This window comes from Notolabrus celidotus, chromosome 6, assembly GCF_009762535.1.
Source record: "Notolabrus celidotus isolate fNotCel1 chromosome 6, fNotCel1.pri, whole genome shotgun sequence".
In the NCBI taxonomy this organism is placed as follows: Eukaryota; Metazoa; Chordata; class Actinopteri; order Labriformes; family Labridae; genus Notolabrus; species Notolabrus celidotus.
The window spans coordinates 22,256,227-22,275,562 of NC_048277.1; the positions used below are offsets into that span (position 1 = coordinate 22,256,227).

General features: G+C 42.2%; 1 protein-coding gene across 1 annotated transcript; it reads right to left on the reverse strand.

The window, feature by feature from the left end:
- Positions 1–4,893: 4,893 nt before the first annotated feature.
- On the reverse strand, positions 4,894–6,699 carry LOC117813904. The gene is made up of 2 exons (XM_034684964.1): positions 6,340–6,699; positions 4,894–6,099 (listed from the first exon to the last, which is right to left on the reverse strand). Exons 1-2 carry the CDS (start codon positions 6,403–6,405, stop codon positions 4,903–4,905), a joined length of 1,263 nt encoding a protein of 420 aa, XP_034540855.1. The 5' UTR covers positions 6,406–6,699; the 3' UTR covers positions 4,894–4,902.
- Between the last annotated feature and the right edge of the window lie 12,637 nt (positions 6,700–19,336).

The window sequence follows — 19,336 nt, forward strand, 5'->3', positions numbered from 1 at the left end:
TAAAAAAAGTGCAACTAATCAATTCCCAAACGCAAGCTTGGATTTTTTTGTATGCTACTGTAACGCCGTACCTTGTTTAATCTCTTCAGATCTGTTAAACTGTTACTGCGTTAACTTAAAACTTAATTAAATATATTTCAGGGCTGTGGGGAAGAAATAGCACGGGACAACTTCTGCTCTGCGTCGTGATGCCTTTAATGACTCTTCAACAACGTTGGACAACTGCCCATCAAACTCGTGACACATTTACTTAACCTCAGACAATATCACCCTGAGCAACCTTAAAGAAGCAGTGCAATATATGAAACAGTAGTCTTTCAAACTTCATTAAAGACTTAATGATATAAACACTTAGACCAAAATAAAATCTCATCTTACATACTTTCCTCTCTTCAGATGAAATGTCCTCATTTCAAAAGTTATGAAAAATAAATCTCATCCAACAGTGAAACCTATTAAGACTCGTAAACAGAATAACAGTCAAGAACAACCAGGCAATGCACATACATTAATTCAAATATGCATAGAGACCAAAACATGGCATAAATTCTTCAAACACGAAACTTGAACCTTTTTCTTTTCTCTCCTGTTCACATATCACTCACATGAAGATTTAGCACACACTTGAAAGTTCAAAGCAATGATGTACCCCCACAAAAATTAAACAATAGATGCAACACCTGTATCATTGTTTAGTCAACGGTAGAGAAAAATTGCAAAAACCAAATCAAAGTGTTCTTTAGTTTACTTTTTTTTTTTTTTTATATTGTTACTTTCTTTATTTTATTTTTATGTATTTATTTATTTTTGTCCTTGTTTCAATCAGTAGTCCATGGCCCATAACTCACAGCAAAAAACGCTGCGGTTTCCTGACAATCCGTCCAGTGCGAGTGATTGGTAGGTCACCAACATGCGTCCCACAAGGCAGTACAGGAGGATCAAACCGCCTTGGGAGAACAGGGGAGACCCGACCAGAAGGCCTTCGAAGCAGTGGAACAGAGGGGCAGGCAGGGGCAGATGACTGTCCAGAGTCAGTGTTAGAGTGCAAGGGGAGTGAACCAGACAAAGATGTATACCTGGGGTATGTGTCCATAGTCAAGGGGGGAACTGTCCAATTCCCTGGTGCTGAAGTTGTGTCCCAGGCAGATCTAAAAGGTTTTAATCGGTCATAGTGAACGACTTTGAATCCAGCTTGAGGGCGTCTCAAGTCCAAAAGAGTGTAGATGAGTCCCTCATTCTCTGATGAAACAACTTTGTAGGGTCCAATCCAGTTTGGCTCAAGTTTCTGTCTCTGTGTAGTAGGATCGTCCAGCCATACTAAATCTCCAACATGATACGGTTTGAATTTCACCTGTCTGTTGGAGTAGTGTTCACGTTTGACCCTCTGTTCTTCACGATGAGAGCGAACTGACTGAAAGACTGTGTCCAGCCGTCTCACCAGTTCTGAGCCATAGTCCTGCACAGTCTCAACAGGCGTAGAGAGATCCACATTTGCTGGAACACGAGGTTCTCTGCCATGTGCAAGAAAATAGGGTGAATAGCCAGTGCTAGAATGTGGGGTTGAGTTGAAAGAAAGAACCACAGCTGGCAAATAGTGGTCCCATTCACCACCATTCCCATGAACTAGCCTAGACAACTGTTCTTTTAGAGTCCTGTTAAATCTTTCCACCATTCCATTTCCACGTGGATGGTATGGTGAGGTTCTTTTCTTTTTGATGTTCAGTCTCTGACAGATCATTTGAACTATGACCGATTCATATTGTCTGCCTTGATCTGAAAACAATTCTTCAGGAACTCCATGCTCAGAAATGTATCTCTCACAAAGCAGTTTTGCTACCGTGGTTGCTTTTTGATCAGGCATAGGATAAGCATTAACATACTTTGTAAAATGGTCTTGCACTACAAGTACATATCTATGTCCTTGAGAAGTAAGTGGGAGCTCAGTAATGTCTGTGCATACAAACTGAAAAGGCTGCTCTGCTTGTATGGATTGAAGGGGAGCTCTGTGCTTTGGCACTGGCTTCCTAAAAGCTTCACATGTATGACAGGTCTCACAAAACTTTTCAATATCAAACCTCATGCTTGGCCAATAGCACATAGTTAAGGCTTTCTTCAGTGTGCGATCAGCACTGTAATGACCAGAGCAGGGATTGCCATGGAGAATGTTCAAAGTGGCTGTGATAAGTGAAGTGGGAATGAGCACTTGATAAACAACTGGTTGACCAGGTGCAGTATGCGCTTGTCTACATAATATGTCATTACACAGTACAAGTCTAGGAAACTGCCACCAGAATTTTCTTTGCATCTTTCCTTTAACACTTCTGAGGTAAGGTCTATGGTTTTGTTGTACCCACTTGAGTACTTCTGAGAGAACCGGATCTTGAAGTTGTTCTGCTCGAATGTCAGTATCTTGATTAGAAAGTGAGTTTTCCAACAACACCATATCAGCGTCATTAGCTGGTATAACAACAGTGTCTTTGTCAGCAGAACAAACCTGAGCTGTCATGTTGGTACTTGAAGACACAGGCTGCACTGGGAGACTGACCGACTTGGAACCTGGAGAAGGAGCTTCCAGTGTTTCAGGTGAAGAGCGGTCATCAGGCGCAGAAACAGCGTCCTCAGAGTCCTGTTTAGAGAGGGGAATCCTCGACATGGCATCTGCATTTGTGTGTTTCTTGCCATCTTTATGTAAAATCGTCCATTGATAAGGATCCAACTCCAGAGCCCAACGACCTCGTCGTCCTGTAGGGTCATGTGTGACATCCATCTTTCTCAAACTTAGGAGTGGACGATGATCAGTAATGATGGTGAAAGGATTACAGCTCAAGTAGTGTCTGAAATGTCTGACAGACCAAACAATGGCCCACAGTTCTTTGTCATATGTAGACCACTTTCTCTCTGTGCGGGTCAAAACATGGCTGGCATATGCTATAACCCGTTCTGTACCATCTTGAACCTGAGAGAGCACTGCACCAACTGCAAAGTTAGAGGCATCTGTGCTGAGAATAAATGGCTGATGGAAGTTCGGAAAAGCCATTATCGGAGGAGAGGTTAGTGCGTCTTTTAATGTCTGAAATGCAGCTAAGCAATCTGCTGTCCATCCAAATGTCACATGTTTTTGTGTGAGTCTGTGAAGAGGAAGAGCAATGAAAGCATATCTGTGCACAAAACGTCTGTAATACGAGCAAAGGCCAAGAAATGCTCGAACTTCAGTGGGTGATTTTGGCTTTGGCCACTCACGAATCTTGTTGCTGTTCAATGGGTCTAATGCCAGACCGTCCCTTGAAACAATGTGTCCCATATACTTAACAGCCGACTTGCAAAACTCACATTTCTTCGGGTTGAGTTTCAGTCCTGCTTCTCTGAATCTGGTAAGAATGTCTGTCAAGTTCGTCAAATGATCTTCAAAGTCACGTCCCATACAGATGACGTCATCGAGATAAATGACACATGTTGTCCAATGAAGACCTCTCAAAACAAGCTCCATAAGTCTCTGAAAAGTAGGTGGGGAGTTTTTCAGTCCCATTGGCATCACTTTAAACTGGTAGAGACCGTCACCTGTTGTAAATGCTGTTTTTGGTCTGTCCAAAGGATCCATTTCAACTTGCCAGTATCCACTTGACATGTCCATGGTTGAGAAAAACTGAGATCCAGACAGTGCATCCAAACTGTCATCAACTCTGGGGAGAGGATGAGCATCGGTGATGGTGACAGAGTTCAACTTCCTGAAATCCACACAGAACCTGTATGTGCCATCCTTTTTCCGTACCATGACGACTGGGCTGGCCCAGGGGCTTTTGCTGTCCTCAATCAAATCTTGAGCCTTTAGGTCCTCAACTTGCCTGCGGATTTCTGCTTTCATGGAAGGAGAAGTGCGGTATGCCCTTTGTGAGATGGGAATGTCACATTTTGTTGTAATTTTGTGTGTGACCAATTGCGTCCTTCCAAAATCATGTGGGTGCTGACTGAACACGTCTGAGAATGACTGTAAAGTATCTTTCAGCCTTGTTTGTTGTGTACTCGTAAGGTCAGGGTTCAACACATCTGATAGTACAGCCTGTTTAGAAACAACTGGCATCTGTATGTTAATATTACAAACAGAACGTTCTATCACAGTGTACTCATCGTTGCTGCTGTTAGATGTAGCATAAAAAGTCCCTATCAGGCTACCACAATGCAACATGACATCATCACTGGAGGGGTTAGCTACTTTTACATGGATGGAACCGTTGTTCACTTCTGACACAGTCCATGCAAAACCAGTGACTGACTGATTAGTGTAATGTGGTTCAAAAACACCTTCATAAGCATGAGGTATTAACCCTTTTAGTGGTACATCAAGTTTAGCATTAATTACCATCTCTGACATGGCTGGAACTGTAACTGTAGAAGAAACAGTGACATCAGTTAGTTTAGGAACATACTGGTGTGGGCTAACTAGCGGCACTTCTTTGTGATCTACAACTAGAGACATGTTTCTGGTGTTCACAATAATGCCATTAGCAACCAGAAAATCCCAGCCAAGAATTAACGGCTTTGTACAGTTTCTAACCACCTGCAGATTATGCGACATTGGTTTGTGGGCAATACTCAGATTCACGGAAATTGAACCCACTGAGTCAAGAGGGTCACCTGTGACACTAGTGAGAGGCACAAATTGCTTCATAATGGGCTTTTTGTGAAGAGCACTAGTAGACATTCTGAAATCTTCACTAATAACTGAAATGTCTGCCCCAGTGTCAACAAAAGCATGTACCACAGTGTCCTCAATAACAACTGACACATATCTTTTTGACGCATTAACTTCAGATAAAATGTCTCTGGTTAAGTCAGTCTGTGTCATATCATTGTCTTTATGGGCCTGGGAAAAGTCAGTAGCTGGCAACTGGCCCTCATCGTCAACTACTTGTAGTTTAACTTATTGGAGCTGGTGTGTGAAGGAGACTGGAACCGTACATGTCCAGGACTTGGAGAGCGATGAGATCCACGTCTGTCCTCATGGCGGTCAGCAGAGCGACCACTCTGTGTGTGTTCCCTGTATGATGGACTGCGGCCACGTGCCTGTCGTTCATACGACCCGGAACGTCTGTGGGAGTCCCGTGTGTCATAACGATCCTCTACATACCTTGAGGGTCCGTAGGAGCGGTCAGGAGCTGTGTGCTGATCATAGGAAGGTCGTCTGTAGCTGTTTCTGTCCGAGGAATTGTAGCGGCTGTGTCCCCGTTCACTGTGAGGAGAGGGACTCCTCCGATGAGACCAGTAGTCAGATGAGCTGTGGCGTGCGTCTTTATGCTGGCGTTGTACCTGCAGATGTAGCTGTTCAACACGCTCAGAAAGTGTCTCCAGTGTTTTCTGCATGTTTCTGAGGTCCTCTGAGGTGGCAGAGTTAACACTGAGAGAAGGGGATGATGTCGAGAAGTGAGCAGGTGCAGCACCAGGTACATTAGGCAACACGGGTGCCTGGGAAACATATTGCACAGTGTTTTGAGATGAAAACACCCTACTAGCTTGGTGAGCAGTCTCAATCTGGATGGCGAATTTCAGTGCAGCATCCAGTGATGTCAAACCTTGTTCATGACAGCGCAGCTGAAGATAAGGCTCAATACCAGCAATGAAGCGTCTGAACTTTTCTCCATCCTTAGCATTCTGTCCATAAGTGGGAAAAGCTTCTTCCACTAACCGACTGATTTCTGCAGCAAACACAGGGAGGGCTTCACCTGGCAGACGTGTACGTGCGTTGATATAACTCTGAAATGTGGTCACATAAGCAGTCTGTCCAAATACAGCTTTAAGTTTTTCTTTAACATCATCATAGTCAGATTTCACTGCATCAGATTGACTGTCCCAATAACTAAAAGCAGCACCACCCAGGCGTGTGGGCAGTAACTTAGCCATGCTGTCTTCATCATAAGTTGGGGTGGCCTGAACAGTTACCTCAAAACGTCTGCACCATCTTGAGAAGTCTTCTTTCCCATCTCCCATAAAAACATGAGAAAAATCTCCTTTCCAAAATTGTGGCACCACGTGTGCAGGGCCAGGTGAAAACGGCAGTTCATTCCACGAGTTATGACTGGTCATGATGAAATAACTGTTTGCAACCTTGCAGATAAAGCACAGTCTTCAATACAGTCTTAACTGTTCACGACGGATACAAGTTTACTTTATTCTTGAGTTACAGTCTTAGCTTTTGTGAGCTAGGCAGATGATTTTCCAGTTATCCAAAGTTGACGTGCAAGTACACTAGCAACATTCCAAAAAGAAAAAAGAAAAACAGCGCGAAAATCCACGAGGGGAGCAGAAAAAAAAAGTTTCCTCCACAGTCATAGTCTCTGTACTCACTGTAAATGTCTCTTCGTCCTCGCTGTGATGCAGGAAGGGGAAAAAAACAAAACAATCTTCATTCATAAAACAGGTCCCCAGCAGTAAAACCTAGCCGTTAGCTTAGCGTCGGCTTTTCAGACGCTGCAGTTCACGTGCAGAGGAGGAGAAGAAAAAAAATACTGCATCGGAGCACATGTAGCTAGCTCGCTGATCCCGGCAAAACTCTCTGCAAAACTTGCAGTCCATCCCACCTGCTGCCACCAGTGTAACGCCGTACCTTGTTTAATCTCTTCAGATCTGTTAAACTGTTACTGCGTTAACTTAAAACTTAATTAAATATATTTCAGGGCTGTGGGGAAGAAATAGCACGGGACAACTTCTGCTCTGCGTCGTGATGCCTTTAATGACTCTTCAACAACGTTGGACAACTGCCCATCAAACTCGTGACACATTTACTTAACCTCAGACAATATCACCCTGAGCAACCTTAAAGAAGCAGTGCAATATATGAAACAGTAGTCTTTCAAACTTCATTAAAGACTTAATGATATAAACACTTAGACCAAAATAAAATCTCATCTTACACTACATATCAAACCATCCTTACACTGTGTGTAAACCTTCTCTGTGCCTAAGTCTCACTTTGTTTTACTGCAAAAAGTCAGATTAATCTCATCACCTCCTCATCTGGAATTAGTTTTCATCCACTCTCTCTCTCTCTCTAGCTCTCTCTCTCTGCTGTCACCACTTCTCTGCTACACTGCACTATTTTTCCTGGTTCCAAAAAACACAATCACAGTGTTTTCAAGCCACTCTTTAAACAGCTCGACTGGTGTATTTACTGATCTATTTCCTGCTGCTTTCATGTTGTTACTGTGTCTCTTGTAAGTGCTCAGCATTCAGCGGCAGAACTATGAGACGCAGAGCTCTTCTAAACAGCAGAGGTTATCCTCAGTGTGGATGTCTGCAGGGGAGTAAACACCACTGGAGCGCGAGTGAATATTTTGTATGAGAGAAAGAGAGGGATATTAATTATTCATGCCTGCTTCATTGTGTATGATGATGTGTCAGGATGTTTGCCAATAAACAACAATATTCCTTGTAGGATTGATCCGATATAAAGAGTTGTTGAGCTAGTTCCTCTCGGTGTGCAGAAGTCTGACGAATGCAAAATGTGGGAGAGCCGGCACCAATACTTATTTATGGAAATATCAATATTGTATCATAAAACCAAATCCTCTCCTCTTAGTATAAACAACATAATCAAACGGACACTTTAAAGCTGGACTGTGAGAACGGCAATAACATGAGGATTAAGGGAAACCACTGCACACAAAGCTGTGTAATCAAATTGATTTGAAGCAAGAAGGTAAACTGGGTCAGTGTGGTGCTGCGATTGGCAGAAAAATACTCATAAAAGAAAACATGAAAACATCCGGCACCTTGTTTTCAAGTGTTTGTTCTGCTCAAATGGAGGCACTAACTAAGCGTGGCACGCCCCAACGATCCGGCTCTCATTGGCTCTTATTGCAGTGATAAAGCCTGGTGTGTCTGCAGGGGGAGATTTCTGCTCTCTTTCATGGTAGCAATGCCCCCCGCCACTGTCTCCCTCCGCCACCCCCCGGGGAATACATCACCACGCATGCAGGACAGCAGGACAGCAGGCCGGCACGGTCGCTATAATTGCCACCTCCTCCTCGTACACAGTACGCACTTTCAAGCACGGTGATTAAATCAAAAACTCCTCTGCATCCCTTCTCTTTACCTCGCAGGCAAAAAACAGCAGGCTCCTCTGGGATGGGGTCATCACGGCCCCCACTATAGTCTGTGATCTCTGCAAAAAGGGAGGGGTGGGGGGTACAGGCAGGCTGCTCACTATTATGTACCACTGTTTAAAAAAAGCAGAAAAACATGAAGAACTTAATAGGTGTTAAAAGCTAGATTTTCACACGCAGTATTAAAATGTTACTGTCATGTTTTTATTCCTGAAACCTCACAACTAACATTATTATTAACAATTCCATCAAACATTTTCCTTTTGAATTATGACTTAACAGCTTTTTGTATTTAAATCCTTCATCATTCACTATCTTCATATGACGTTAAGCTCAGGTGTGAAGCTTGAATGCTAAAAGGTTGCGCTTCTATATTTCAGGTTGTAGGTCATAAATGTGATGTATATGAAAATGATTATGGATTCACTGCTTATACATGATAAATCAACTGACAAACCATAGTATAATAGAAATCTTGAGATAAATTCCGGCAATCCTCAACTAAAACAAGCCAATTGCTAAATAGCAACAGTTTTCCAAAAGCACGAAAGCTAGTCTTAGCTAAGACAACATTAGCAAGAGAATAAATTCCTTTTTCTGTTCTTCATAATAGTGGCTGGGACATTTTAACTCCTTATTGGAATTGTCAAATCACAAAACAGCAGTTTATTTCAATTTCAGCTTAAGTTAAACTAAAGTGAAACAACATATTTGATGACCCAGTGGCTACAGTTATAGAACAGCAGTGAAGCTAGTCTTAGCTAACATTATTTTAGCAAGAACATAATCTCCTGTTAACATCCTTTAGTGTAGCTAGGCGATTGTGACAGCTCATAGACTTTTCAAAGCACAACACAGTTGTACAAAACTTCCGCTGCCTCGTAGCTAACAGTAACATAAGCTAAGAAGTGGCTTGATGAATGGTGAATTTCTTAAGCAGTGCTCCAATCCAGAACGCAGCAGCACGTCTGGTCTTCAACCAGCCTAAGACAGCTCATGTCACTCCCCTGCTCATCTCCACTGGCTTCCAGTTGCAGCTCGCATCAGATAAAAACTCTAATCATGACTTACAAAGCAGTAACCAAAACTGCTCCAGTTTACCTGGAACCCTCATCCAGGTCTACTGCCCTTCTCGCGCCCGCTACGCTCCCCTCTGAAAAGCGCCTAGTGCTTCCAGCACACCAGGCCTAAAATCACAAGCTCGACTCTTCTCTTCTGTTGCCCCTAAATGGTGGAATGAATTGGCCAACTCCATTCGATCTGCAGAGTCCCTCTCTACTTTCAAAAGACAGCTAAAGACCCAGCTCTTTAGGAAGCACTATGCACTTAGCTAGACTGTTCTCCACTGTTGTCCCCATTAGCAGATCATGTCTTCCAACTACGATTGCACAAACTGTCTGCTCTACTCTGGGAATCGGTGTTCAGCTCTTGAGGGACCAGCACTTGGTACTTTGGTCATTATTGTGGTGATGTTAATTGTTGATGATGATAATGGAAGGTCTTAAATTGGTTGGTTGCTTCATTATAGATGTTCCTTATTCGGGAAAAAAAAAAAAAAATTCCTTACTATTTTTGTGCACTGCCTTACACTGCTTGGCGTACCTGCACCCAAATTGACTTGAAGCACTTTGTTACTCTTACTGATCTTGTTTCCTCTTGTCTAGATCTTTGCTTGTGTTGTTCTTGTTCTCGTATGTACGTCGCTTTGGATAAAAGCGTCTGCTAAATGACATTGTAACATTGTAGCTAAAGTTAGAAAGCTGTGGTCAGTATCCAACCTATTTCTTGCTAACGTTATGTTAGCTAATCAGTGAAGTCATTCCTATCCTATCATCCATCCACTATCTTGACCGCTTATCCCGTTAGGGGTCACGGGGGGGGGGGAGCCTATCCCAGCTGACTTCGCGAGGCAACGGTACACCCTGGACAGGTCGCCAGCCAATCACAGGCTCTTATCCAAACAGTAGCAAGGATTTACATTTTTCCTAATGTATATATAAATGAAAAAAACTTACATTGTTTGTCATGTTAAGCCACATTATGGCGAAAAGTAATGTTGGCTAAGAAGTAGCTTAAAGCTAACATTAGCTGACTGTGACAAATGGTAATCAATGACTATTTAGCTTGTAATGTGGTAATATATTCCTCTGGATTTTTCTTCGGCATGTGTTTTAAGTTGTTTATGCATCAGGACAAGACAAATGATAATGGTTTATCAGACATTAAACATTTAGAAGGCTAAAAAGCTGCAACAAAGCAGTAAAACAGTATGCTAGTATGCAAGCTTCCCCTCCTTCATCAGTTTGAATATAATCATTAGCACCTTGATTTAAATGTGTCTGTGATCATTAAACTGCAGATAACTTACCTGCAGCCATAAAGGAAATTAGAGCCAGGTTTAAACCAAGTTATTGTCCTTGGACAACCTGCATACACACATGAAACAGACCATTATCACTTGGGTTAATGGCTTTGTTAATTTGAAGACATTAACAACTGCTCGCCTGTCCCCAATGAATGTGCATACACGGCAGGCCTTGTATTGTTAATGGCTTGCTAAGTAGATTGATTCCTTCGCTGCAAAGCACAGCAGTGATGTAGGCAAGCAGGTTAATTAAACATTTACACACAAACACCCAACAATCTATTGTGCCCCTCTAATTTATGACATCAATATGCACTTTCATCAGGATTTTTTCAGCACAGGCATATGTTTGCTTGCTCTATCCTAATTGGCACCATGCCGGTTTTGCTGTGCTGCTGTTTTTGAGGGGTGACTGGGACTATTGTGATCGCTGCACTCACCCATAATAGGGACACAGCAGTCCCTCCACTGCGCAGGGAGACACCAAGATACAGATTCCAGCACCTACACCCACACCTCCACCTCCACTGCCTTTCATCTCCAGCTCCAAAAACACAGGCAGGGGGCTACAAAACACTGATTCCTAATCATCTCTCTTTTTCTTCACTGCCTCCACCTCCCAGATCTCTCCAGCACACACACACACACACACACACACACACACACACACACACACACACACACACACACACACACACACACACACACACACACACACACACACACAAATACAAGAGTACACATTTGAACATGAGAGTACACACACACACAGTCCACCACAGAGACTTCCTCACAAGGCTCTGATGAACATATGAAGAAGTTAGTGCCACACCTCTTCCAAGAGAAATGTATTTCTCCTTTTTCGTTCTGAAAACTCTTGGGGTCACGAGGACGGGGAAAGTTCTTCCTTTTCTGTTACTTTCTGAAGAATTTCTACATTTGTGAGAGCAAAGTGGGATTTGGGCCAGAGGCATTGATGGTTTCCATCTTTTCATGTATCCTCTGCTGACAGTAAGCAAGCTGACAGGAAGGCAGCAAGGGAACAATCAATCACCTTTCTTTTCAACTTTCCCTTTTGGCCCACATATGTGTCAGTTAATTTGTTATCACTGGGGTACAACAGGAGCTTTTTAACGTGTCTTTAGTGATGGTGTGTAACACTCCTGCACTGCAGCAACAGTGATGAATTCCAATCATCACTCCAGATGCCAGGCCTCATTAGCTGTGGATGTGTTTGCTTACAGGTTCGCCTAAATACCTCAAGAACTAGAAGCATGTTGTTTTTCTCTCCCCTTTTAAGTTCTCTTCCTCACTTACACACACGCACAGACACAGTTGCGTACACACTCACTGGAAAAGCCTTTAATACACTTGCCAACCATGGGCCCTTGGTAAGATTCCTTGAGGGCGATGTGTATCCACAACAGTGTCTCTCCCTCAGACATGTGGCATGGGTAAACAACACTGTTAAGCCTAAAACAATGTGTGTCCCTGATGACTGCAATTATTTATGAAATCAAACACAATTCAGCATTTCGCCAAGTGGGACAGCTCTCCAGATCACTCAACAAATCTCCACTATTTAGTGCTCATAATAATCTTATAGAGGAATGCCAGAAAGAATCACATTCTTGTCATCTCCAAGCCAGCGATCCTTTTCTTCAATCTTACACTCAATCGGACGTTACATTTTTTTTATTTACAGCATCCAAACCAAATGAAACACGTGTAAACTATGCAACCTGGAGGCTATCCCTGCTCAGGCTGTCTTTGTGGTTGATCGCCAGCTAAATTATTCAACCTGAGGTGCTATTGCTCCTGACTGGAGCAGCAGCAGCAGCAGCAGTGCGGAGTGAGAAATGCCAGTGTCAGGACAGCATGTGTGCTCTCAGGGCATTAGCCTCCGGAAAGCAGCTGCTGCAGATGGTATGCTCACTTTGTCATCCACTTTCTTCAACACTGCTCGTGAAGAGCAATTAACTAGCAGCGCAGACACACGGACAAGCTCGTTTCACTTCCAAAAAGGAAAATTAAAGAGGTGGGCTGAGGGGACGAGGCCATCCATCACACGGACACCTCTTCATCTCACACTCTCTGGACTTTAAAGAGTCACAGGACTTTCATCAAACAGTCAGCGCTCCACACCTTTAACCACTCAAACACATACAGGTGCCGACAAGCTGCTGTCACTCAGGAACTTTCCTCCATGTTAAGGTCGCTGACCCCGGTCTTATCAGTATCTCAGCCTAGATAATTTGAGACCGTCTTTGCATCTCCCTTATACTTGTAGGTAAAACGTAGCCTGCTTGTATTTCACGTGTGAATAAGACCTTCAGTTCTGGAACTCTGAAACTCATATTGATTGTTTCAGTTTGTCATGGCTACAGATATGTTAGCTGGAAAAGTGAGATGCTACATGGGAATAATGCAAATCATATGTTTTAAATTTACATTCCCAAAGAAAATAGAGGACATTGAAGATAAGTTGTAGCTTTTTTTTTTTGGAGGTTCCAAAGACCTCACTGCCACATGCACAAACAATATGTTTGACACCTCACAAGATTATGAATCAAACATATATGGAGCTAAATTTAAGATAAAGAGTAGGAATATGTGGAGAAAAAAAGTTATTTTTTTAACGTTGTGCTCACTTTTCATCCGCCCAACAGAAACAAAATAAACACACAAAAATATCTTGTAATAAATAGTAAACAATAATTATGACGTGCATTAATAATTCAGCAATTAATCAAAGAAAGGAGGAGCTGATTTTGCAACAAAGTACAAAATCTGCAAAGCAACACTGTTTAGACATACCCTACATTTCCAGCGCATGGATTCTAACCCCATAAATCACGAGCAGAAGATAAATATGGGAGGGCGACTAAATTAAATGGTACTTAGCCTTGTGAAGTGCACTGTAATAGATCTAAGGAGGAGGTTAAGAGAAACAAGGAGGTGTGCATCCTCCCTTTCTCCAGCAAGCCATAGTAACCCTCAGTGATTCCCCCCCCCCCCCCCCCCCCCCCCCCCCCATAACATGCAGGAAACCAAAGATCATAAGAAGACCTACAGTGGTGGAAAAGTATCTCATTAGCTGCCTGCATAGCTCTCCCATCATCTCACAGTGCCCTCCCTGGGAATATAGAAAGAGGGCTTTGTCTGCTCGGTCCCCAAGCTCTTGTCAAAATCTTCTTAATTATGATTAATTACATTCCCTGTAAAGATTTCCTCCACCAAGTATACAAATAATACAATGCTCTCACTAAACATTACATTATACATTAATTACAGGGCTGTTTGCTGCAGAATACAATTCCTGCGGAGGATGCATTGCTTGTCAAAAGAACAATGTTTTTCCTATTTTCACAGCCATTTGAAAAACATATCTATTTCTTCGCAAAGTGTGCCCTAGCTCCAGGCTGCTCTGCATATTGGAGCTGTTCCCTCTGTGGGCTCGATTGTTATGGATGCTGTTTATGGTGCTGCTATGACAAGTGTGAAGGGCAGGCGTGGTGAAAGATGTATCGCTCGCTTATCTGCTCCGTGTCTGAATATGTTATAGGATTGTAAATGACCCCGTATCATGACAGATCCTCACAACAACAAGCAAACCTGCTTTATTCCCATTTTATTCTCTATGATAACTTTTGACACAAAGTGACAAACACTGCTCCGGAGCCTAAATATCTGTAAACTCATTGAATTTGTGTGAGTTGCATTGTTAGGGAGGTTGTTAAAAAAGCACTTCTTATGAGATCAAATTGTGTTTTTGTTGTGCCAAAATTCCCTCTGATAGTAGAAGTTTTCACAAGTTTGCAGAAAGTCGTCGAGCAAAAAACAGCTATCTGTGAGTAAAGTAGCAGGATTGAGTGACACGAGGCAGACTAATGATAAGGTTTATAAGTTTTGATAGTTTTTTACGGCCTTCTCAAGCAGCCGAGGCACATCACTGAGATGTGCTCTTGAGCAGCTCGGAGAACAATACGCCTTTGAGACACAGTCGCTGCACTGAAGCTGCTGCGTCCTTCCGCCTTCTCGCTGCATATGCTTTATAGCCGACAATAAACCATTTTAGTGCAAAATAAATTGGGATCGTATTGAAATGCTGGTGCTATATATGTCATCGAAGACATACAGTTATTTTTTAGCAAAGCTGGAGCGCAGTTTATCATCGTGTGAGTGCCGGGATGGGTCTGTTCCACATCATTGGCCTCTCTTGCTTAGTTAGATTGTGAAGGTCAGAGTTCTCAAGCCTTTTATGGCTGTTTAACTTTGGAGAATTATCACACAGGCAGCGCTAGGCTGATATATGCTGCACAGTCCCTCATCGGCATAGTCCTATATACATCTTACATTTATAAGTAAAGGATCCAAAAACATTATTTGGACCAAATCTGCAAAAGTAGACACAGAGATCTGACCTCACTGTAAAACGCTTGCACTGCTGCCTTTAAAATCTGCAGGTCATAGATCTTTTATTCATTATAATGAAATACAGATATCCCCCCCAACACTAATCAGTCAGTGCTTGGCATAATGAGTTATGTTTAAGGACAAAAAGGGATCCGTCATTGCATTTGTGATCCCCTCATTTAAATTAAAGAAGAAAGAAAGAAATATACTTTATTAATCCCCAGGTGGGAAATTCAATTTTTCCACTCCTGTTATATTTTTTTGGTCATGCTTCACACACAGTTTGGTGTATATACATACAATCATGCAGAAACATGCAGTGGACATGCACTTAGGGAGAGATGTCAGAGTGAGGATGCTGCCATCAATCAGCGCAACCCGAGCAGTTGGGGGTTCGGTGCCTTGCTCAAGGGCACCTCGGCAGTGCCCAGGCAAGTGAACCAGCACCTCTCCAGGCACCAGTCCACTTGCCAAGTGGACTGGTGACTTCGTCCATGCTGGGACTCAAACTATTGACCCTCCAGATGCTTTTGCAGAGTTTGTGTGTTCTTTCAGATTAGAATACTAACATTTATAGGCATCCTCAATCTGCAATCTGTCTTCCCCAGATTATGGGTTCTGTTAAAAGAATATCTGTCTACATTTCCGAATACAAAACTTAAATTAACACCAGCCCTGTATGTTTGACATTTTCTGTTTGCCTCTAATTGCTCTGTTGAGTTTTAAAACTTTGCAAACATAATTAACGCCCCCTGTAAATGGAAATGATATCAGCCCACAAGGCAGCACAATCAGAGAGAAAAAAATACCATCAGATAGAATTTTAAAGTTTTGCAAATGAAAGCTTGAGGGGGAGATCCTTCTCCCTCTGAAAAGGCAAGGTGACATTTTATATTTAACTGTTAATTGATGTTCTGCTGATTAAAGCACATTTTATGCTCAGGACCGGGGGGCTCTGTTTCTGTAAGCTATTGGTTTGCAGGCATGGATTGCAGCAGAGTTACAACAAGGCTGAGCTGAACCCCAATTTTTTGGGTTATTGCATCAGATATCCATTTTTTTGTGGGGAATCTTCAGAAAAAAGGCACAATTAAAGAAGAGAGGAGAATAATTAGCTTTAAAGCATGATTTATGTATCATGTGAAACTCTGAATACTGATACTTAGAACTCTCTTGAAAGTGTGACAGTTTTACTACTTTGGTAAACACTTTGTATTGTGGAACTAATAGCTGTGTGTATTGGTGGTGTATTATATCGTCTACAAGCTTTTGTATTGTAAAATTGATGAAACAAGTTCACTTATAAACAACCCACATCATTATTCAGTGCACAATATTTGTTAGAGCAAAGCAGACTAATAATTCAAATGCGCAGCATAACTTATTTATGGAAGTGTACAATTGATAAAATGCCAGGAAGGAGTAATCTTTTAAAGCACCTCTTACAAAAACCTCTTTGTCAGAATAATCAACACAATCTGCATAATTTACATTACTTACTTAGATGCATGTACAGCCCGGGCTTAAAGTAAAGAAGTTTGTTTTCTCGTGTTTGTGCCTATTAGCCACAAATTAATTAATCTACCATCCAAAACCCAATTAAGCCACGAGCTATATTAATACATGGCCCGTTTCCCAGAATGCAGAGGAAGTACTGCGGAAGAAGCACTATTATTTTCACAAACATAATCACATTTTGTTGCAACAGTTGCACCCACGAAAAACGCCTGAGTGTAATGTATTCAGAAGGCGTCTGAGCCGTGTGTGTAGAGGAGTGAGACCTGAGCAGGGAGATGATTTTAGGTTCATGTGGGCTGATTTATTTTCCTCCACTAGGGGGAGAGGTGCTCCTCACAGGTCTGCAGAGCAATAATATGCAGCTATAAAGTACTGATGAGGCAGCTCAGTGAATACTCATGAAGAGTCCTGCATTAGATTCACTCTCACAACCTTGGTCATCTCATTCAAAGTGAGCCCGCTAGGGTTTTACGGCCTGTGTATAACGACACATCCCGAGCACCAATCATATAATTACCAGCGTCTCAAACTTGAGTGTTCATTCAGCTCCTTTCACGTCCCTCCATCCATCAATGATGTGAAAAAACTTCAGCTCCTCCATTTAATATTGTTTGTTTTGTTGTTTGTCAACACAACGGAGGAGATGTGCTTTTCTAAAGCGCAGTGTTAAAGAGGCACCCCCGAAGAAGAATACACACAGCGTTGCCATGGCACCCCATTGATGTGCAAATGTTTTCATTTAAATATTTTTAAGAGGATCAGCTCAGATTACGCCAAAGTTTGACAGAGATAATTCGATGGCTTGTGTAGCAGCTTTGTTTGTGGAGACCATCATTCAGGGCACGTCAGACCACCTTCACAAGCCACATAGGCTTTTTAATGAAGTTTACTTTGAGAAATAGGCTCCAGCTAGTAGCTTTTCTCATGCTAGGGAAATCTTTTGGACCTCTCTCATGATAGGAGTTGAGATTTTTTTTTTTTTAAGTTCTGCACCCCTGAGAAGTTTTACACGGCTTGGAAACAACATAAAGCCAAAGAAAACTTTTACTTAACACACCCTCTTATTCCGTTTCACAAAAAGGCAGCTAAAGTAGCATCTAGCGGATATATTTGCTCTTTTTCCTGCATTATAGATAAATGCACCATGGAGACCCCCCAGTATTTGGGACAAGGGAGAAGAGCTTAAATATTTATGCCTAAGCCTCTGGAGGCCCGCTATTAGTAGTAAAATGTTTTACTTTCTGGGGCTGTCACTCTGCTCCAGCTCCCATTAACAACACGGCTGACAGGGACCTCTGGGTCAAACACTTTGAGGCAACAAAAGGCCCCGATGAAATCACTCAGTGAGACCCAAATTACTTCTGTGTCATTGCTGAACAATATTTTCTCCCCAAAGCATTCCTCCTTCTGTTAACGCCCTGACCCCGTCCGCTGCATATGGGAAGGATTGTTTGTGTATAACACTGGGGGATGGAGATGAGGAGAAGTTCATGGACAATGTTCCCCGACTGTGTCGCCCCCCCCCCCCACCTCCCCTCTCACAAGCAGCCAGGCTCCCCTCCCTCTGTTTTGTTGTGCTTTGTGAGAAAAGTTGATAAAAACAGGTTGTAAATGGAGATGGGCAGTTGGAGATGAACATGTTGGGGTGGAGCGGTGAAGCGGGAAATCCAAATATACAAGCCCTCAAAGAAAAAGGTGGCGAAAGCATAGAGAGAGAGACAGAAGCCCGGGGGACGTTTTGGATGAAGCATTGAAATTCAAAACACAGGAGTGATTGGTTAAAAAAAGTCATATAGATTAACTCTTACTGTTTTCTTTTCTGGTGATTAAACATTATTTAAGTTAATTATTAACTCTTAATGAAATGTCTAAATAATTTATATACATATATTTGACTTAATGAAAAACACCTAATCTAAATATTAGATTCTACAAAGAGTCAAGTTATTGCAGAACAAAACAATTAAGCACCACATCTTAATTCAATATTAGATTAAGTCTCTGTTTGTTATGAACTTCATATTAACAAGATTGAATAAAGTATACTCAGGGTCTCCAGGAAATCCTTTAAGATGCATGCAGATCTCTATAAAAAGAAAGATTGACAGTTGCAGCTCGCTCTCAGAGAGCCAACGTTACGAGTGGCACAATCGGATGAGCTGCAAACAGTATCAGAAAGGCCTGCAAAGGAATGAGCAGGCAGGGAAGCTTCAAATCCCCTCTCAGCCCTAAGTGGGTGGTCCTTTCACTGTGGGTAACCGTGCAGTCGCCAGGCATTCGCACGGAGGGGTTTTTTCAGGAGGAGGAGGACTGGCTCTCCAGACGCAACATTGAGCGTCCCAGGGCCCATACATCCACAGAATTAGATTCATGCTACACTGACTTTATTTAAGCTAAGAGTCCTGGCAGTGGCAGCATTAAATGACAGCCAGTTTTTTTTTTTTTTTTTTTTACTCTGGTCCTTTTTCTCCTGGATTAAAGGATGATTCAGGGAAGGAAGGCAGAATGGCTTAAGAAAGAATTCAGTGAGGGAGAAAGAAGTCCATAGTTTATCTGAGAAAAATAACTGAGACCTGCAGAGGCTGCCAGAGTGTGTTGAACACTGCAGATATGTGTGGAGATTGACAGAGAAATATTCTGGGGGTACTCACTCCCACCATCACACACACAAAACACAAACACACACATACAAAACACTAACACACACACACATCCTCTCCAGTGTAAACTGTGGATACATGCAGGTGTACAAATGACATTTAAAAATAGAGAACAAATGAGTCACATTTTTCTTCCAAGTCATGCAAAATATGTTTGATGTTTCAACTTCATATTGTTTATGCAGTAAAGTATATATTTAATGACTTATTCAATTCATGTTAATTATATTGCATGTAGTTAAATGATGTTATACCTTCCTCTAGTTTCAGGTTTAATATTT